We start from the raw sequence: 16,219 nt of genomic DNA on the forward strand, positions 1-16,219 counted from the left end.
TGCCTTCAAATATCAGTGTTATTAGTTCATTCTGCATAGCGCTGAATGGTATGTGAAAGGATCCAGAGAAGTAAAAGTGCCCAGAAAAGTTCATCAAGAGCTAACAGGATTACCTGAGATAGATATCAGCATCTCTAGATTTCTAGACTCATTTTACTTATGTGAACCTTACAAAAAAGTAAGTCACAGGAAGGCCAGACATATACTAAATCAAAAATGTGTGAGCTGAGAAGCACTTCAACAAAATTCTGTTGGAGTCACTTGGAGATACACTGCAGTCATGCATCACTTAATGATGGGGATGGATAGGTTTTGAGAAACATGTCATTAGGTGATTTCATCATTATGTGGACATCACAGATTGTACTGACATAAACCTATAGGGATAGCCTACCACACACCTAGGCTATATGATGTAGCCTACTGTGTCTAGGCTACAAACCTGATATTTACTGAACTGACTACTATAGGCAACTGTAATAATGTATTTGTGTACGTAAAAATGAAAGAGGTAATGTATTGTGCTACAATGAACAATGGCTTTAACATCACTTGGTGAGAATAATTTTTCTGCTCAATTATAATCTTATGGGACAACCACCATATATGCCATCCATCTACCACTGACTGAAATGTTGTTATGTGCCACGTGACTGCATATACCCATAGGCCTTACAATAAAGTCAAAAGGCTTTCTTACTCATATGGTATTGATATATCCATGGTGTCCAGGACAGTACCAGGCATATCTATTGTTTGAACTGAATTTAATCTCTCATCCATAAATTTATCTAACTGTTCTTAAATCTATTTATAATTTCAGCCTGTACTAGTTAGGTAGAAAGATATGTTATCTTCTTCTCCATTTTACAAAGGAAGAAACTCAGTTTGACTCTGAATCCTGTATACAAGCCACTAACTCTACCCTGACTCCCCCTGTACTCACTCTTCCAGACTGGAGTCCACCCTGTCATTGAATCTCTTCAACCTGTTTCTTTAAGGACCAACACATTCTTGAATTCCTACCATGTACTTGAGTTCCTACATGTACAACATGAAGCAGCTATATGAAAAGTGGAGTAACTGCTATCAGTTGAAGCAGAAAGAAGTCTTTATAAATATGGGATTTGAACTGATCTTTAAAAAGTATGTTCTTGGCCTCTTAAAATCATCCTCCTGGTGAGTTCTCCCACTTAGAAGTTTCTTCAGAGTTGGTAACACATGGAATGTAATGACTTCATGTAAATTTAGAAAAGAAAAGAATTTCCATTTTGTTCAGTCACTTCAGAGTCCAGCACTTTCTGAGCTTTAGGGATAATGTCTTTGACTAGGATACCTTTAAAGAATAAACACAATAACCTTCTCAGTAACTGATAGTTCATACACTGTATTTTGGGTCCACTGAAGGAGGAATATATGACTGCACCTTGCATTAATGGATACTGGGACAGAGAGAGGCACTACTTGGCCCTCAGTTACACAGTATGTCCATGTAACCAGTAAATGAGAGAGAGAAAATAAGAGAATCAGAGTGAGAGAAAAGGTATGTAACACACTTCACCTCTCCTAAAAGAGAAGGAAAAGTGCCTCCTGAAGCACATTTGGAAACAATGCATAGGCTGGGTGAGCCTAACAGGAGGTCTTACCTCAACCCCCATTCTGCCTACTCTGTTTTGTGAGATCCTTCTGTAACTTATTGTTGATAGCCTTTAAGAACACTTACACTTACTATCAACCATAAACCAGGCAAATTTACTCTGGTCCACTTATAAAAATACTTTAAAAGCGTCCACAGAATTCTGATTCCATGCAGAGGACATTTGTTGTTTTGCTCTCTCCAAAAGTATCAGTTTTTTCCACACTTTTCTAGCACCAAGTTTCCTAAAACCATAATTTAAAAAAAAAAAAAAAAAAAGAGAGTCATTTAGCCCTTCAGTTACTCAAGTCTTAAAATACTTTCTTTCACACTTTTGTGAAAGCTGTGTGTTTTGCTGCTGTTGTTTGTTTTAAAGGTCAAAATAATTAGGTTAACTGGTTCTGAATTGTGTACAAATCTACTTGCTTCCTCAAAATCAGGCAAGATTTGATTTTTCCATGTTCACGCCCCTCTCCCTACCCACAGTGAACAAAGATTGTTGATCTTATTTCTTAAAAAGAACTAAACTGGGCCAACCTACAAGAATAAAAACTTCAAATACATCTCCTGTGATTCAGATAAAAATGAGGTGAGTCAGGTAAAAGTAAATAAGCATGCTAGAAAGAAGTAATGGAATCAAGAGGTCACTTATTAGTTTTTGAACTATCATAGAGAAAGAAAATGCAATCAGTTGTATTTTGTACATGTGAAGTTCAACACATGCTTCTAAAAGAATCAGTGGGCTGCCAAGCTGTCTGGCAAAAAAGGTAAGCAGAACCAACTATTGTAAAAATATTCCATTAAAACACTGCCTACAAATATACACAACTGTGAAATATATGTGAAAGATTCCTTAACAACAATAACACTATATAACTAGTACTATTTTAAACACTAAGTCAACTTATTTATTTCACAGAGTTGTTGAGATGATGAAGTACACCACTGCTTATCCCCATCTTACAAATAAGGAAACAGGTAAGATTAAATACTCTACTAAGAAAAAGAGCAGTAATTCAAACCCAAAATGCTAATTATGATCACTTCCAGACAGTAGGATTGTAGATAAAATCCCTACCTGCATTGTGAAGAATGTTTACAATGCTCAAAGTTTGAGGTCTGGTTTATTTTATCTTAACAGGAAAAAAAAAAAAAAAAAAAAAAAAGAGGGGAGGCAAAGCAAGATGGCTGAATCAAAGCCTCCACTGATGGTCCACTCTGCAGGAATACCAATTTTACCAACTACACACAAAAAAGCACTGCCAAAGAACCAAAAATCATAGTGAACAATCATAGCACCTGGTTTTAATTTCACATTGCTGACAGAGGCAATAAAGAGGGTGGGAAGACTATCTTGAATCGCTGATGCCACCCCTCCCCCATCCCACAATAGCAGCTGTGCGGCATAGACAAAGAATATGTGCACTTGGGTGGAGAGAGCACAGCAAATGGGAGACTTTGCATTAAACTCAGTGCTGACCAGTCACGGTGGAGAGCAAAAGTGTGCTGGGTTCAGCTAGCAGCCACCCACAAAAGGGAGCATTTGGATGTGACATGGTCAGAATGGTCAGAGGAGAATCGCCCATCCAAGAGGTTGGAAATTGAGTAAGCCCTGCCACCAAGGGTTAAAGTGCTCTAGAGTCTCAGGTAAACTTGAAAAGGCAGTCTAGAACACAAGGACTACAATTCCTGGGCACATCTTAGTGTTGTGCTTAGAGCCAGTGGACTAGGGCAGCACACAACCAAGTGACCCACCAGATAGGGCGACCAAGGGAGCGAATGTGTCACTCTTCCCCCAGTCCCAGGCAGCAGAGCTCATAGCAGTAAGTGACTCCTTCCTTCTGCTTCAGGATAGGAAGGCAACAAGTAAAGGCAACAGGAGCGTGTCTTTTATCTTGTATACCAGCTCATTCACAATAGGATAAGGCAACAGGCAGAGTCCTGAGACCTCATTCCAGGCCCTACCTCCTGGACGACATTTCTAGACATACCCAGGGCCAAAAGGGAGCCCACTGCCCTGAAGGGAAGGACCCAATCCGGGCAGGATTCATTGTCTGCTGACTAAAGAGCACTCGGGCCCTGAATAACCAACAGCGATACCCAGGTAGTACGCTGTAGGCCTTGGTTGAGACTCAGACATACTGATTTCAGGTGAAACCCAGCAAATTCCTGGCTCACTGTGGTGGCTATGATGAGAGACTCCTGCTTGAGAAAAGCAAAAGGAAACATAAAAGGGATGTTGTCTTATATCTTAGGTACCAGTTTGGATCTTGAGGTCCCCAAGTCCAGGACTAGGCTTTTGGACAACATTTCTAGACCTGTCCTGGCCCAGAGAGGAGCCCATTGCCCTGAAGAGAGAAGCTCAGGCTCGGCAGCAATCACCACAGGCTGACTGAAGAGCCCTTGGGTTTTAAGTGAACATCAACAGTGGCCTAGCAGAACTCCCCATGTGCCAGTGACCACAGAGAGAGGCTTCTCTGCCTGTAGAAAGGAGAGAGAAGAGTGGGAAGGACTTTGTCTTGTGCCTTCAGTGCCAGCTTAGCCACAGTAGGAAAGAACACCAGGTAGATTTCTAAGGTTTTTGACTCTTAATTCCTGGCCCCCAGACCACATCTCCAGACCATTTGGGGCCTGGGGAACTCACCACACTGAACGGAAGGACATAAATCTGGCTGGCTTCACTACCTGCTGATTGTAGAGGCACAGGACCTTGAGTGAACACAGGCGTTAGCCAGGCTGCGGTTACAGCAGACCTTGGGTCATACCCAGTGCTGTGTTAGCTTTAGGTCTGACCCAGTGCAATTCCAGAGGTGGTGGCAACACGGATGTCACCCCTCCCCCCAGCTTCAGGAAGTTCAGCAAAGAGAGACCGAAAGAAACTGCATTTGTTCGGGAGAAAGCAAGGAAAGAGAACAAGACCCTCTGCCTGGAAATCCAGAGAATTCTTCCAGATCTTAGTCAACCCCACCAAGGCGGTGGTATCTCTACGATACTGGAAGAACCACAGCATTATTGAGCTTGGGGCCCAAGTCCCTTCGAACACTTAGAAAGTCTTCCCAAGAAAGATGGGCAAAAACAAGCCCAGAGAGCAATGACTACAATAAATACCTAACTCTTCAATGACCAGACACCAACAAACATCCAGAAGCATCAAGACCATCCAGAAAAACATGACCTCACCAAATAGACTAAATAAGGCACCAGGGACCAATCATGGAGAAATACAGATATGTGACTTTTCAGACAGAGAATTCAAAATGACTGTGCTGAGGAAACACAATGAAATTCAAGATAACACAGAGAAAGAATTCAGAATCCTATCAGACAAATTTAACAAAGAGACTGAAATTATTTTGTAAAATCAAGCAGAAATTCTAGAACTGGAAAATGCAACTGACATACTGAAGAATGCATCAGCCTCTTAATAGCAGAATGTATCAAGTGAAAGAAACAATTAGTGAGCTTGAAGACAGGCTATTGAAAATGCACAGAGGAGACAAAAGTAAAAATAAGAAACACTCTTACAAGATCTAGAAAACAGTCTCAAAACGGTGAACTTAAGAGTTACTGGCATTAAAGAGAAGGTAGAAAAAGAGATAAGGGTAGAAAGTTTATTCAAAGTGATAATAACAGAGAACTTCCCAAACCTAGAGAAAGATATCAATATCTAAGTACAAGAAGGTTACAGAACACCAAGAAGATTTAACCTAAAGAACACTGTGTCAAGGCATTTAATAATCAAACCCCCAAAGGTCAAGGATAAAGGATCCGAAAAGCAGCAAGAGAAAATAAACAAATAACATACGATGGAGCTCCAATTTGTCTGGCGGAAGACTTTTCAGTGGAAACCCTACAGGCCATGAGCGAGTAGTATGATATATTTAAAATGCTGAAGGAAAAAATTTTTATCCTAGAATACTCAACAAAAATATCCTTCAAACATGAAGAAGAAATAAAGACTTTCCCAAACAAATGAAAGCTGAAAGATTTCATCAACACCAGCCTGTCCTAGAAGAAATTACAAAGGGAGTTCTTCGATCTGAAAGAAAAGGACATTCATGAGCAATAAAAAATCTTCTGAAAGTACAAAACTCACTGGTAACAGTAAGCACACAAACACAGAATACTATAATACTGTAATTGTGGTATGCATACTACTCTTAAGTAGAAAGACTAGTGATGAACCAATCAAAAATAATAACTATAACAACTTTTCAAGACAAACAGTAAAATAAGACATAAAGAGAAACAAAAGTTAAAAAACGAGAGGGATGATGTATAAAGATTTTATTAGTTTTCTTTTTGTTTATTTATGTAATCAGTGATAAGCTGACATCAGTTTGAAATAATAGGTAATAAGACAGTGTTTGCAAGCCTTACGATAACCTCAAAAAAAATACAATGTATACACCAAAAATAAAAAGCAAAAAATTAAAACATACCACCAGAGAAAACCACCTTCACTAAAAGAAAGACAGAAAGGAAGGAAAGAAGGAAGAAAAGACCACAAAACAACCAGAAAACAAATAACAAAATGGCAGGGGTAAGTCCTTACTTATCAATAATAGCATTGAATGTGAATGCACTAAACTAATCAAAAGAAAAAGATTGGTAAATGGATTAAAAAATAGGAACAACCTGGTTGCCTACGAGAAACACATTCCACCTATAAAAACACCTGAACTAAAAATAAAGAGACGAAAAAAGATATTCCATGCAAATGGAAACAAAAAGAAGAGTAGGAGGAGCTGTATTTGTATCAGACAAAACAGATTTCAAGACAAATATTATAAGGAGACAAGGTCATTATATAACGATAAAGGAGTCAATTCAGTTAAGAGGATACGATAATTGTAAATATATATGCACCCAATGCTGGTGTACCCATAAATATAAGGCAAATATAATTAGAGCTAAATGGAGAGACTGAGCAAAATACAATAACAACTGGAGACGTCACCATGCAACTTTCAGCATTGGACAGATCTTTCAGACAGAAAATCAACAAAGAAACATCAGACTGAATCTGCACTATAGAACAAATGAACCTAAACAGAATATTCCATATAATAGCTGTAGAATACACATTCTTTTCCCCAGCATAAGGATCATTCTCAAGGACAGACCATATGTTAGGTCACAATACAAGTCTTAAAACATTCGACTAATATCAAACATCTTCTCTAAACGCAATCAAATAAAACTAGAAACCAATAACAAGAGAAAATTTTGAAACTATACAAACACAAGGAAATCAAACAATAGGCTTCTGAATTAACCGTGGATAAATCAAAAACTTAAGAAAGAAAACGAAAAATTTCTTGAAACAAATAACAGAAACACAACATACCGAAACCTATGGGATACAGTGAAAGCAGTACTAAGAGGGAAGTTTATAGCTGTAAGTGCCTACATCAAAAAAGAACAAACACTTCAAATAACACGCATCTTAAACAACTAGAAAAGAGCAAACCAAACCCAAAATTAGTAGAGGAAAAGAAATAATAAAGATCAGAGATAAATGAAATTGAAACAAAGAAAATACAAAGTATCAATGAAACAAAAACTTGGTTTTTTGAAAAGATAATCAAAATTGACACAACTTTAAACCAACTAAGAAAAAAAGAAGACCCAAATAAATAAAATCAGAGATGAAAAGGCAGACATTACAACTGATACCACAGAAACTCAAAGGATCATCAGTGGCTACTATGAGCCACAGTATGGCAATAAATTGAAAAATTTAGAGGAAATGGATAAATTCCCAGACATATACCACCTATCAAGACTGAACCAGGAAGAAATCCATAACCTAAACAGGCCAATAACCAGAAACAAAATCAAAGCTGTAATAAAAACATCACCCAGAAAAGAAAAGCCCAGGATTCAATGGCTTCACTGCTGAATTCTGCCAAACACTTGAGGAACCAATACCAATCCTACTCAAACTATTCCAAAAAAAAGAGAGGAGGGAATACTTCCAAACTCATTTTACAAAGCCAGTATTACCCTGATACCAAATCCAGGCAAAGACACATCGAAAAAGGAAAACTACAGGCCAATATCTCTGATAAATAAATCCTCAACAAAATACTAACAAACCAAATTCAACAATACATTAGAAAGATAATTAATCATAACCAAGGAGATTTATTCCAGGATGCAAGGATGGTTCAATATATGCAAATCAATCAGTGTGATACATCTTATCAATAGAATGAAGGATAAAAATCATATGATCATTTCAGCTGATGCTGAAAAAGCATATGATACAATTCAACATCCTTCATGATAAAAACTCTCAAAAAAGCCTTTCCTCTAAGATCTGGTAAACGACAAGGATGCCTACTGTCACCATTGTTATTCAACACAGTACTGGAAGTCCCAGCTAGAGCAGCTGTACAAGATAAAGAAATAAAGGGTATCCAAATTGGAAAGCGAAGAAGTCAAATTATCCTTGTTTGTAGATGATATGATCTTATATTTGGAGAAACCTAAAGACTCACCAGGAAATTATTAGAACTGATAAATTAAGTAAAGTTGCAGAATACAAAATCAACATATAAAAACCAGCAGCATTTCTATATGCCAACAGTGAACAATCTGAAAAAGAAATTTAAAAAAATAATCCCATTTACATTAGCCACAAATAAAATTAAATACCAAGGAATTAACTTAACCAAGGAACTAAAAGACCTTTACAATGAAAACTATAAAACATTGATGAAGGCAATTGGATACAAAAGCTATGTTAATGGATTGGAAGAATCAATATTGTTAAAATGCCCATAGTACTCAAAGCAATCTACAGATTCAGTGTAATCCTTAGCAAAATACCAATGACATTCTTCACAGAAATAGAAAAAACAATCCTAAAATTTATATAGAACCACAAGAGACCCAGAATAGCCAAAAAGAATGAAACTGGAAGAGTCACATTACCTGACTTCAAATTATACTACAGAGCTATAGTAGCCAAAACACCATCTACTGGCAAAAAAAAAAAAAAAAAAACAGACCAATGGAACAGAATAGTGAACCTGGACACAAATGCACATGCCTACAATGAACTCAGTAACAACAAAGGTTCCAAGAACATACACTGGAGAAAAGAGTCTCTTTAATAAACGGTGCACAGAAAACTGGATATTCCTATGTAGAAGAACGAAAAGTAGATCCTCATCTCTTGCCATGTATAAAAATCAAATCAAAATGGATTAAAGATTCAAAACTAAATCATCGAACTATGAAACAACTGCAAGAAAACATTCACAAAACTCTCCAGAACAGTGTTGGTAAAAATTTCTTACATAATACCCCACACGCACAGGCAACCAAAGGAAACATGGACAAACAGGACCACATCAAGTTAAAAAGCTTTGCAGAGCAAAGGAAACAATCAGCAAAGCGAAGAGACAACCCACAGAATGGGAGAAAATTGCAAACTGTCATTCTAACAAGGGATTAATAACCTCCATCTATAAAGAACTCAAACAACTGTAGAGGAAAAAAAAAAATCTAATAATGCAATTTTAAAAATGGGTTAAAGATCTGAATAGACATTCCTCAAAAGAAGACATACAAATGACAAACATGCATATGAAAAGGTGCTCAAGATCACAGACCATCAGAGAAATGAAAAATCAAACCTATAATGAGATATCACCTCATCCCAATTAAAATGGCTTTTAACCAAAAGACAAGGAATAACAAATTGCTGGTAAGGATGTGGAGAAAGGAAAATCCTGTTATAGTGTTGGCCGGAATGTAAATTAGTATAACCACTATGGAGAACAGCTTGGAGATTCCTCAAAAAACTAAAAACAGAGGTACCATATGATCCTCTGGTACCAGCAATCCCAATGCTGGGGATTTTCCGTCTTTCCAAAAGAAGGAAAATCAGTATGTAGAAGAGATTTATACACTTCCATGTTTGCTGCAGCACTGTTCACAGCAGCCAAGATTTTGAAGCAACCTAAGTGTCCATAGAGATAAAATGTGGTACACATACACAATGGAGAACTAACTATTCAGCCATAAAAAAGAATGAGATCCTGTCATCTGTAACAACATGGATGGAACCAAGGCCCTTTTGTCAAGTGAAATAAGCCAGGTACAGATAGACAAACTTCACAGGTTCTCATTTACTTGTGGAAGCTAAAAAATAAAATAATTAAACTCATGGAGAGAGAGAGATGGATGGTTACCAGTGGCTGAGGAGGATAGTGGGGGTGGAGCGGAAGTGAGGATGGTTAATAGGCACTAAAAAATAGGAATAATGAATAAGATCTACTACTGATAGCACAACAGGGTTACAATAGTCAACATTAACTTAATTGTACATTGTAAAATAACTAAAAGAGTATAATTGGATGGCTTGTTATATAAAAAATAAATACTTGAGGGGATGGATAACCCATTTACCATGATGTGATTATTACGCATTGTATGCCTGTTTCAAAGTATCTCACGTACTCCATAAATACATACACCTACTATGTACCCAAAAAATGTTAAAAATTTTAAAAATAATAAAAATAAAATTTTATCTTCTAAAAAAAAGTAGGTAGGTAAGGTTGGAGAGGTATTCCCAGGTTTCACTTGATAACTAGGAAAAATTAAGAGTTCCATATCTGCCAAGAAATGGCAGAAACAGCTGATTCAGATGCTTCTGAATGGAAACATATTACTTACAAAGAAGCATACTTTTGTGTAATTTATTAGTAAACAGACATATAAACCTTTGGTGACCTAAAGTTCATATTTAGTTGCAAAATTGTTTATTTTTCAAAACATAACATATATTGCTTGAGAAAACAATTCCTCTAAATGGTCTTAGGAAAAGAAAACACAAGCCTTATTTTTTCGTGGAATCAAAAACTGAACCACCATTCTCTCCTTCCCGATATACAAAGAATCACTACAAAACAATAGTTACATGAGAACCTGATATGACATGAAATGAGGTTTCCAGAAATCCATTATTCCATAATGCAATCAGGGGACCTATTTCACAGTATATTTACAACACATGCAATAAACTTGGACTCTGAACTCCGCAGCAGCTGATTAAACAAGAAGCCTACTTCTTTTCAGCTGTCCTGGCATAGCTTTATTAAGTCTAACAAACATCAAGCTTCCAGAATGCCATAAATAACTGGCTTACAAGCTGTAGTAACAGTACTAAAATTTCCCCAGGTGTAAACATGTCCTACTAGCTAGAAATCCTTTAAAAGATGACTTCTAGACTGCCATTGTAGCTATCATGGACCTAAAGTTAAGGTGAGAAGGAGTAATCATTTTAACTCTTACAATACACTGTAGACAAGATTTAGTGAATCATTTAGCTTCAGAGTAAAACAGTCATCCTTACTATGGTACAATTTTGCAGATTAATTTGACAACTACTTTCACTTTTAAATCTGCACAGCACAGAAAAAGCCAAACTAAAATATAATTTCCCTATTAAATATATAGAGAAATTCATGGGTAAACTACAGTTAAACACTAATGTTTAACTGATTAGGTATCTTATTTATATGTTAACAAACTAAAACACCAAATAATAATGCCAGTATTTCATTCTTTTTTAACCAAACACTTCATATTTGAAGGAACAATAAATATTTTACTCCACTCCCAATTCAAGCCCTAGTTTTCATCTCTATATCAAAGAGGAAACCCTAATAAGCACCATCCGTATTTCTAAAACCCTGTATTTCTGAACATGCTTTTGAATACGACATAAATAATTTTTTTAAAAGCTTGACACCATGATGTCAATGTTAGGTCAGTAAATTCAATTTGAGAATTATGCACGAAAAATACCACTCAAATTGTTAGAACAAAAAGTTTTTCTAATTTATCTTCATTCACTAGAGGATTAAACTGAAGATATGCAACGTAAATTTCCCTCCATTCAAGCAAAGTCTCAAAATACCAGATAAATACAGAAAATTCTTCCACACAACTTTGCCCAATAACTTATCAACTCAGACACACAGACATGAAAACAGAGTATCTCTGAATGGAACTGTGATAATGGTTCCTGGAGTAACTGAGAAGGTCAAATTACAGTGTTACCAAGATAGGTTACTCGCTAGCTTATAGGATCTGTCTCCTTATCAAATTTCTAGAGCAAGAATAATTTAAAAATTTACTTGCTTAAATATCTGTGTTTCCAAATAGATTCTTGAGAACATGCACGCAGCCTTTTTCACACCTCTAGACCCTAACAGAAGTATTCAGCAAACAAATGGCTGGCATTCAGTAAGTATTTACTAAACAGAACTAAAGCCACTTGCTTCTAACAATAGCTCCTTGAAATGAATGGGTAAGTATCATAACAAAAATGGTGAAATTAATTACTGGTGTTGGCTACAGCTGCCAAAGATGGACATAACCACACCTAAAAAGTCTCCAATGCTACCATGGTGGCAGTATAACAGGAGGTTTTTCAAAAAATGCTTTTTTTTTTTTTTTTTTCCTGAGATGGAGTTTAGCTTTTGTTGCCTAGGCTGGAGTGCAATGGCGCGATCTCGGCTCACCACAACCTCCACCGCCCAAGTTCAAGCGATTCGATTCTTCTGCCTCAGCCTCCCGAGTAGCTGGGATTACAGGCATGCACTACCACACCCGGCTAATTTTGTATTTTTGGTAGAGACGGGGTTTCTCCATGTTCAAGCTGGTCTCAAACTCCTGAGCTCAGGTGATCCACACGCCTCAGCCTCCCAAAGTGCTGGGATTACAGGCATGAGCCACCGTGCTAGGCCTAAAAGATGTGTCTTCCTTGATAACAACACTCCTAAATTTCTCAACCCCTTTGTGGCTAGGTTTGGCCATTAGACTTAAGTTCTTGACAAAAAAATTAAGTGGAAGTCTTGTGTAGGCTTTTCAAACGGCTACTTGAAGGAAGCAAACTCAGCTAAAAGCAGGACCCCACTCTCTGCCCCACTTTTTCCCCTTCCAGGCAACAACTTAGGATGTGATGGGTGGCTCTTCAGCAGCTATCTTGTATGCTGAGGTGACCTTGATTGACAATGGAAGCCAAACACTAGGATGGTAGAGCAGAAGATAAGAACTTGAGTTTCTTATACTGAGTCATAATAATACTAGCCCTGGACCACTTGCTTTCAGAATCTTTTATGTGACAGAAATAAATTTTTACCCAAGTCACCATTTTGTCCATTCTTCTACGGTTGTCAAACCTAACATTACTTGAGAGACAGTGTTTAAAAATTTAAAATGTTGACTGAATTGGCAACTAAGTCTGTGGCTTTCATGGCAACGAATGTAAATGGATCACTCTCTACTGCCCCTAAGACTTAAGATTATAGAATACAACAACTGTAATCAAATCCAATAATGTGGAAAAAAATGGTTTTGAAATGCAGAATCTTACTATAATGAAAGTATTTTACAAAGAGAGATGAAAATTCATTGGAAATGGGTGAGAGCATATAGACTACAACAGTAACAATAAGCTTAATGGTACTAAAGGCAAATTAGATTAATAAAATAGCAAAAAATTATTAAAATTTTAAAAGGCTGAAGCCACTGAATTTGAAGTCTGGAAATATTGATTTCAGTTACAGGTAATTTTAGGAAAATAATTTCATATATCAAGGCCTTAGTTCCCCATTATAGAAAAGGAATTAAATAATCTCTAAGAAAATTTCAGTTCCAGAATTCTCTACATACCTTAGCATGTTAATATTAATTTAAAAGAAAACACCAAAATACATCGATATTAAGTCTAAGACAATTCTTCAAATTAAAAAGCAACTACATCTTTTCCAGATACAAAGCAATGATATCTTCCAAACACCGGTTTAAAAAGTTTTGTCACCACTGACGATATCTTATTCAGATCTTTGTGCCTGCTATTCTGGCTACCGAGAATGGACTTACCTCCAACTCTTCAACTAACTACATTTATCTCTTTTAGATATCTTTCAGATCTTAGGATATATGTTTCTTCTTGAGTGAGGCCTGTCCTGACCCCTAGAGTAGGTCCCATCTATTTTCTTTCTTAACATACTCTCCTTTTAAACTTCATAGTACTTCATCACCACTGTTCATTCATATAATTATTTGTGTTCTTTTATTAAATGTTTCTTTCCCATTATAGCATAATATCCAGAGGGAAGAGGCATTTCTGTTTGGCTTTGTTTTCACTACTTTTTTGCCCTGATACAATGCCTAACACACAGATAAGAGTTAATTCATGCTAGTATTTCTTATACAAAAGAACAAGCAAATGAATAAATAAAGCGGGCATTAAAGAATTGCAGAGTTCATGCAAGAAAATGTTTACCCAACTCACCTCATTAAACACAGGATACATGACTGCATAGAGGGGCATAGAAACCATGGATGTGGTCTCAGCTTCATTCTTCATCTCTTCCATTGTCATCCTCATTCAAAAGCCAACTACAGTTGAAAAAGCAGTGCTAAAATGCAGAGGAATCTTCATTCACTGCAATATTTCTTCTCTTTTTTGGTGATAAAAGAATTGGACACAAAACACACTGATCTGGTGAAAGGGAAGAAAGAACAGAGATTTACTATATTAAGGGGAAACAACAAATATCAATAATTTTCCTTTCCAAATTACAGAGTTCCTTCCTACCTTACAAAAAGCTATTTTTTAATATATTCTACTTGTGAAAGCAAACCTAGTTGGCAAGAAATTTATCTTTTCCTCCAAAGACTCAACAACTGCCCTTTCCTAGTGATTTAAGACACTGCTTAACTTGAACTCAAGAGAGTTCTCTATGAAGCGCCATGGAATAATTATGCATGTCATGCCACCATATACAATCTAAGAGACCATATCAATAAGATACATATTTATAACATTTATACACAATATAAAATTATAATCAGGAAATGCATGATGTGTAAGTGTGTGCAGAAAAACAAATTAAAGAATCAATAAAGAAGAAAGAACTAGGGTGTTTTAACATTTGTATTAAAACCTTTTTGCTATGTGTTTATTGATTCTGTCACCTGAAAATAACACAAATATAACAAGCATCAAATATTTCAGACAAACATAAAATTGAAAAAAATTTTACCAAATGTGATCCACTTGGTAAAATACCTACTACTTAACTGTGCCAGTGATACCTTTTGGTATTTAGAAGAACTATGGAAATTGCTGTCCAAATCTGGCACGAAAACTGAGAAAGAAGAAAAACCCAGAGAGGTTGGTAGTTTGGGATTAAAATCAAGAATTCAACAATAAAAGATATTTTGCCTTGAGATGTTAAGGAAATATGTTAGTTTTTAAAGAGAATAAAACTATTTATTTCCTTTGCTATGGTTAAAAAAAAAAAAAAAAAAAAGATCCTAATCGTAAAGTGAATGAGTGACAGCAGTGACACACCTATATTAAACAAAAAGCATTTTTTTTTATTAATTTCTACTACTTGTAAAGCATTTTCACAGCATAAAACATTCTGCACATGCATTTAGTCCTATAATAACCTGCTTTAAAAAAGACTGCAATTCTAATTTTACAAGTGTAAAAGCAGGCTCAAAGATAATAAATAACTTGCCCAAGATCACCCAAGTAGAGACCCAAGACTTGATCCCAGGACTCTGAATATAGATCTGATACTGTCATATACCAAAACCAAATTTGAAGTGGAAATAAAGAACCCCACGTCATCTATTCAAGAAAAGTACCCAGAAGTTATAATTCACTAAACATATTTAGAGTATGTTTAGCACCACTAGGTATGAAATGTAGTTCCTAATCATTAAAAATTGATCTGTGCCAGAATGTGTAAGACCTAACGAGACTGAAAGATACAATCAAAGGCCTGCAGTGACGCTTCAAAAAGCTCCAATAACCTGTTCCATTTGAAAGCTGCTTAGTGTTCTACCATATCACTACCAGTGAAACGGAACTCAACACCTACGGAAACTGTTTAGTCCCATTTCTGACAGTTCTAAACATCAAAGTTTTCCTGTTTCTCACCTGAAACCTACTCCATGATTTCACAGAACAAAAAGAGCAAAAGGCGAATTCCTAAATTTCATTCCATGGGGAAAGAGAATACCATTACCTGATTATATAACTCATTTAAGTAGATGGCTTTGGTCATAGCAAGACGAAGAGAATGGAGGAAGAATAACAACAAGGAAAACTAAGAGACTTAGTGTACCTATGTCAGAAATAAACAAGACCAAAATCATAAGCAAAAAGAAGTAGATAAATACCAATTGTGGCCCTACTGTTCCTATTTAACTACTTAATGTCACTTGGTAATCTGCTCCACTTCAAAATAAATTGGGAAAACTTCATAATAAAAAAAACCTGGAGAAAAGGAGGACGGCTAAAATGCAGTGATATCAGTCAAAATGAAAAGGACAGAATGAATGCAGAATATAGACAGCAGCAAAGGCATGGTATCATCAATGAAAAATGAAGAAATGGCAAAACAAAACCAAGAACAGACCTTGAGGAGCTCTCTCATTGTGTGACAGAAAAAAAAATTATTTATTTAATAAATATTTCATTGGTTACAGAGGTATGATATCAAATATAGAGCAGCGAACAAGACAAGACAGTCT

The 16,219-nt window shown here is 36.2% G+C and overlaps 1 protein-coding gene across 8 annotated transcripts in view; it reads right to left on the bottom strand.

Moving 5' to 3' along the window:
* Window positions 1-16,219, bottom strand: part of PDCD10 (programmed cell death 10) — a 51,896-nt gene that overhangs the window by 22,637 nt on the left and 13,040 nt on the right. For all 8 annotated transcript variants that reach the window (XM_074031351.1, XM_005546305.3, XM_045386670.1 and 5 more), the window contains one exon: window positions 13,962-14,171. In XM_074031351.1, the coding sequence (XP_073887452.1) occupies window positions 13,962-14,057 (96 nt within the window). In that variant the 5' untranslated portion in view covers window positions 14,058-14,171. The remainder of the gene's footprint in view (window positions 1-13,961; window positions 14,172-16,219) is intronic.

The sequence above is a fragment of the Macaca fascicularis genome, chromosome 2 (genome assembly GCF_037993035.2).
Source record: "Macaca fascicularis isolate 582-1 chromosome 2, T2T-MFA8v1.1".
Lineage (NCBI taxonomy): Eukaryota > Metazoa > Chordata > Mammalia > Primates > Cercopithecidae > Macaca > Macaca fascicularis.